The sequence below is a fragment of the Salmo salar genome, chromosome 13 (assembly GCF_965601325.2).
Source record: "Salmo salar chromosome 13, fSalSal1, whole genome shotgun sequence".
Classification (NCBI taxonomy): Eukaryota; Metazoa; Chordata; class Actinopteri; order Salmoniformes; family Salmonidae; genus Salmo; species Salmo salar.
The window spans coordinates 113,241,136-113,247,500 of record NC_138303.1 but is presented as its reverse complement, the minus strand read 5'-3'; the positions used below and the strand labels follow the sequence as shown (position 1 = coordinate 113,247,500).

Below are 6,365 nucleotides of genomic sequence, written 5' to 3'. Positions count from 1 at the left end.
AAACTGGATATACCCTGGGACTGGTTATAACACATCAATACTGGAGATACCCTGGGTCTGGTTATAAAACATTAAAACTGGAGATACCCTGGGGCTGGTTATAACACATTAAAACTGGAGATACCCTGGGGCTGGTTATAACACATTATAAATGGAGATACCCTGGGACTGGTTATAACATGTTAAAACTGGAGATACCCTTGGGTAGGTTATAAAACGTCAATACTGGAGATACCCTGGGACTGGTTATAACACATTAAAACTGGAGATACCCTGGGATGGTTATAACACATTAAAACTGGAGATACCCTGGGACTGGTTATAACACATTAAAACTGCAGATACCCTGGGACTGGTTATAACACATTAAAACTGCAGATACCCTGGGTCTGGTTATAACACATTAAAACTGGAGATACCCTGGGAGTGGTTATAACACATCAATACTGGAGATACCCTGGGACTGGTTATAAAACATTAAACTGGAGATACCCTGGGACTGGTTATAACACATTAAAACTTGAGATACCCTGGGACTGGTTATAACACATTAAAACTGGAGATACCCTGGGACTGGTTATAAAACATTAAAACTGGAGATACCATGGGATGGTTATAACACATTAAAACTGGAGATACCCTGGGATGGTTATAACACATTAAAACTGGAGATACCCTGGGATGGTTATAACACATTAAAACTGGAGATACCTGGGACTGGTTATAACACATCAATACTGGAGATAACCTGGGACTGGTTATAACACATCAATACTGGAGATACCATGGGACTGGTTATAACACATTAAAACTGGAGATACCCTGGGACTGGTTATAACACATTAAAACTGGAGATACCTTGGGACTGGTTGTAACACATTAAAACTGGAGATACCCTGGGACTGGTTATAACACATTAAAACTGGAGATACCCTGGGACTGGTTGTAACACATTAAAACTGGAGATACCCTGGGACTGGGCTGGTTATAACACCAGTGTGTTGATGGGGATACCCTGGGACTGGTTATAACACCAGTGTGTTGATGGGGATACCCTGGGACTGGGCTGGTTATAACACCAGTGTGTTGATCGGGATGGACTGGGCTGGTTATAACACCAGTGTGTTGATGGGGATACCCTGGGACTGGACTGGTTATAACACCAGTGTGTTGATGTAGATACCCTGGGACTGGTTATAACACCAGTGTGTTGATGGGGATACCCTGGGACTGGTTATAACACCAGTGTGTTGATGGGGATACCCTGGGGCTGCGATGGTTATAACACCAGTGTGTTGATGGGGATGGACTGGGCTGGTTATAACACCAGTGTTGATGGGGATACCCTGGGACTGGGCTGGTTATAACACCAGTGTGTTGATGGGGATACCCTGGGACTGGACTGGTTATAACACCAGTGTTGATGGGGATACCCTGGGACTGGGCTGGTTATAACACCAGTGTGTTGATGGCGGACCCTGGGACTGGGACTGGTTATAACACCAGTGTGTTGATGGGGATGGACTGGGACTGGTTATAACACAAGTGTGTTGATGTAGATACCCTGGGACTGGTTATAACACCAGTGTGTTGATCGGGATACCCTGGGACTGGTTATAACACCAGTGTGTTGATGTAGATACCCTGGGACTGGTTATAACACCAGTGTGTTGATGGGGATACCCTGGGGCTGGTTATAACACCAGTGTGTTGATGGGGATGGACTGGGCTGGTTATAACACCAGTGTTGATGGGGATACCCTGGGACTGGGCTGGTTATAACACCAGTGTCTTGATGGGGATGGACTGGGACTGGTTATAACACCAGTGTGTTGATGGGGATACCCTGGGATGGGCAGGTTATAACACCAGTGTGTTGATGGGGATGGACTGGGCTGGTTATAACACCAGTGTTGATGGGGATACCCTGGGACTGGGCTGGTTATAACACCAGTGTCTTGATGGGGATGGACTGGGCTGGTTATAACACCAGTGTCTTGATGGGGATGGACTGGGACTGGTTATAACACCAGTGTGTTGATGGGGATACCCTGGGATGGGCTGGTTATAACACCAGTGTGTTGATGGGGATACCCTGGGACTGGTTATAACACCAGTGTGTTGATGGGGATACCCTGGGACTGGGCTGGTTATAACACCAGTGTGTTGATGGGGATGGACTGGGCTGGTTATAACACCAGTGTGTTGATGGGGATACCCTGGGACTGGACTGGTTATAACACCAGTGTGTTGATGTAGATACCCTGGGACTGGTTATAACACCAGTGTGTTGATGGGGATACCCTGGGACTGGTTATAACACCAGTGTGTTGATGGCGATACCCTGGGACTGGGCTGGTTATAACACCAGTGTTGATGGGGATACCCTGGGTCTGGGCTGGTTATAACACCAGTGTGTTGATGGGGATGGACTGGGCTGGTTATAACACCAGTGTGTTGATGGGGATACCCTGGGACTGGACTGGTTATAACACCAGTGTGTTGATGTAGATACCCTGGGACTGGTTATAACACCAGTGTGTTGATGGGGATACCCTGGGATGGTTATAACACCAGTGTGTTGATGGCGATACCCTGGGACTGGGCTGGTTATAACACCAGTGTGTTGATGGGGATACCCTGGGACTGGGCTGGTTATAACACCAGTGTGTTGATGGGGATGGACTGGGCTGGTTATAACACCAGTGTTGATGGGGATACCCTGGGTCTGGGCTGGTTATAACACCAGTGTGTTGATGGGGATACCCTGGGACTGGGATGGTTATAACACCAGTGTGTTGATGGGGATGGACTGGGCTGGTTATAACACCAGTGTTGATGGGGATACCCTGGGACTGGACTGGTTATAACACCAGTGTGTTGATGGGGATACCCTGGGACTGGACTGGTTATAACACCAGTGTTGATGGGGATACCCTGGGACTGGGCTGGTTATAACACCAGTGTGTTGATGGGGATGGACTGGGCTGGTTATAACACCAGTGTGTTGATGGGGATGGACTGGGCTGGTTATAACACCAGTGTGTTGATGGGGATGGACTGGGACTGGTTATAACACCAGTGTGTTGATGGGGATACCCTGGGACTGGACTGGTTATAACACCTGTGTGTTGATGGGGATACCCTGGGACTGGGCTGGTTATAACACCAGTGTGATGGAGATGGACTGGACTGGTTATAACTGTACTAACGTAGTAACCATATGGCAACCATGTGGTGACATAGTATATTCTGTGTGTCTATAATAATGTTTTAGCGGTAATATGCTGTATTCTGTGTGTCTATAATAATGTTTTAGCGGTAATATACTGTATTCTGTGTGTCTATAAGAATGTTTTAGCGGTAATATGCTGTATTCTGTGTGTCTATAAGAATGTTTTAGCGGTAATATGCTGTATTCTGTGTGTCTATAATAATATTTTAGCGGTAACGTGCTGTAATCTTTGTCTGTGATAATATTTTAGTTGTAATATGCTGTATGGTCTCCCCTTGTCTGTCTGTCTGAAGCGATGTACGCCATGTTGATTTAGGACTTTAACGGTAACAATATGACGTGTGTTCTGTCTGTCTGTAGCAATGTACGCCATGGAGATCAACGTGGAGAAGGACAGGAAGACAGGCGACACCAGGATCCTGTCAGCGTCTTCCGTCAGCCCTGACGAGGTGCCCCAGCGTGGGGTCAAGGTCTTCGACGACGGCCGGAAGGTTGTCTATGAGGTCCGCTCGGGGGGGTCCACCACCCTGGAGAACGGGGTTCATCCCTGGAGCGCCCAACAGGTGGACGAGCTGATGCAGCGGGTCGGGGTGCCCGCCGGCAAGGCCGAGGGGGGTAAGGCTAAGGTTACTGTCACTCCTGTTGGCGCTGGTGACACCAAAACCTCCCCCAGCTCCGCTGACCGCACAGATGAGCTCCATACCATCTACACCAACCCCCCAGCCATTCGTAGCCCTACCACCATGGCCCACAAGGTGCCCCAAGCTCCAGGCGCCCCTATCACCACCCAGCCTCCACCCCGTCGGGAGGTGACCTACGAGGGGGAGGTGATGGAGGTTCCCCAGGCAACGGCGGAGAAGCCGGTCACCATGATCTTCATGGGCTACCATAATGTAGACGACCAGGATGAAACCAAGAGGCTGCTGGGATTCGACGGCACCATCAAGGCTGAGATCGTCCTGATCGACGACGACGACGAGAAGTCGTTACGGGAGAAAACGGTCACCGACGGTTACTCCGTAATCGACGGCAACGCCGCCGACCTGGTGTCTGGCGCACGGCCGCTCAGCGACACCACCGAACTGTCGTCGGAGGGGAAGGACGAGAGCTCTGCCACGGCCACCAAGGAACTCCCCTCCCCAGCAGGTATAGAGAAGAAAAAGCCCTGCCGCTGCTGTAGTATCATGTGACCTCATTACTTTAACTACACTACCCACAACTCTCTGTTTTTTTTTTCCCCTGGGACTGCCCGGGAGGGAAGAGCTCGTTGGTTTATCAAGGCTCTGATCTTCCTCCTCCCTAAACCCTCCTCCTCCTCTTCCTCATCCTCTTCCTCCTCATGGCTACTAACAGAACCTCCACCTGACCTCTGGGACCTGGCTGGGGTTACATCACTCTCTTTATCTGACCTTTGACCTACAACCTCTCTCCTCTGTGAGCTGGTTGTGTCCAAACCTTGACCCCCCCCCCCCTCTGTGAGCTGGGAAAGCAAAAGCATCCCGTCTCATCTCTGGCCTGTCTGAGTCGACCCTAGACACTGATCTTAGGTCAGTTGTTCATTTCCCCCAATTAACGGTTAAAGACAGGATTGGGGCGAGGGTCAGCTGATCCTAGATCTTTAGCTAGGGGGAAACCTCACACCGGAGGACAACACTGCCATCCAGACCAGAGCAGACCAGAGTAGGGGTTGGGTTGGACAGTCAGTTGCTAGTTTATGTGTACACAACACATTATAGTGTGGTGGTTGCGAACTGTTTATTTTTGGAATAATCAACAATGAGAATAGACAACAGGACGTCATCAGAACAAGCGTGTCACGTAAAGAAAGAAATTGTCTGTAAGAAAGAGGCTACAACACAGTCCTTTAACTTGACCGTCTAACCTTAACAGTAATAGGCAGTCACTGTTTGTTACAGAATTGGATTTGAAGATGAAAGGGTCAATTTTGGGTGTTTGTGTGTCATTTAGATTGGCTCATATCTCAACACTATCTATCTGGAGCACCTAAACACTATCTATCAGCCACTCCTGAACACTATCTATCTGGAGCACCTGAACACTATCTATCAGCCACTACTGAACACTATCTATCAGCCACTCCTGAACACTATCTATCAGCCACACCTGAACACTATCTATCAGCCACTCCTGAACACTATCTATCAGCCACACCTGAACACTATCTATCAGCCACTCCTGAACACTATCTATCAGCCACTCCTGAACACTGTCTATCTGGAGCACCTGAACACAATCTATCAGCCACTCCTGAACACTATCTATCAGCCACACCTGAACACTATCTATCAGCCACTCCTGAACACTATCTATCAGCCACTCCTGAACACTGTCTATCTGGAGCACCTGAACACTATCTATCAGCCACACCTGAACACTATCTATCAGCCACTCCTGAACACTATCAGCCACTCCTGAACACTGTCTATCTGGAACACCTGAACACTATCTATCAGCCACACCTAAACACTATCTATCAGCCACTCCTGAACACTATCTATCTGGAACACCTGAACACTATCTATCAGCCACACCTGAACACTATCTATCAGCCACTCCTGAACACTGTCTATCTGGAACACCTGAACACTATCTATCAGCCACTCCTGAACACTGTCTATCTGGAACACCTGAACACTGTCAATCTGGAACACCTGAACACTATCTATCAGCCACACCTGAACACTATCTATCAGCCACACCTGAACACTATCTATCAGCCACACCTGAACACTATCTATCAGCCACTCCTGAACGCTGTCTATCTGGAACACCTGAACACTGTCTATCTGGAACACCTAAACACTATCTATCAGCCACTCCTGAACACTGTCTATCTGGAACACCTGAACACTATCTATCAGCCACACCTGAACACTATCTATATGGAACACCTGAACACTATCTATCAGCCACTCCTGAACACTATCTATCAGCCACTCCTGAACACTATTTATCAGCCACTCCTGAACACTATCTATCAGCCACTCCTGAACACTATCTATCTGCCACTCCTGAACACTATCTATCAGCCACTCCTGAACACTATCTATCTGGAACACCTGAACACTATCTATCAGCCACTCCTGAACACTATCTATCAGCCACTCCT

At 48.3% G+C, this 6,365-nt stretch overlaps 1 protein-coding gene across 3 annotated transcripts in view; it reads left to right on the top strand.

Moving 5' to 3' along the window:
• Positions 1 to 6,365, top strand: part of palm2akap2 (palm2 and akap2 fusion) — a 207,062-nt gene that overhangs the window by 106,242 nt on the left and 94,455 nt on the right. For all 3 annotated transcript variants that reach the window (XM_045692696.2, XM_082960614.1, XM_045692695.2), the window contains exon 8: positions 3,596 to 4,381. In XM_045692696.2, coding sequence (XP_045548652.2) covers positions 3,596 to 4,381 — 786 coding nt within the window. The remainder of the gene's footprint in view (positions 1 to 3,595; positions 4,382 to 6,365) is intronic.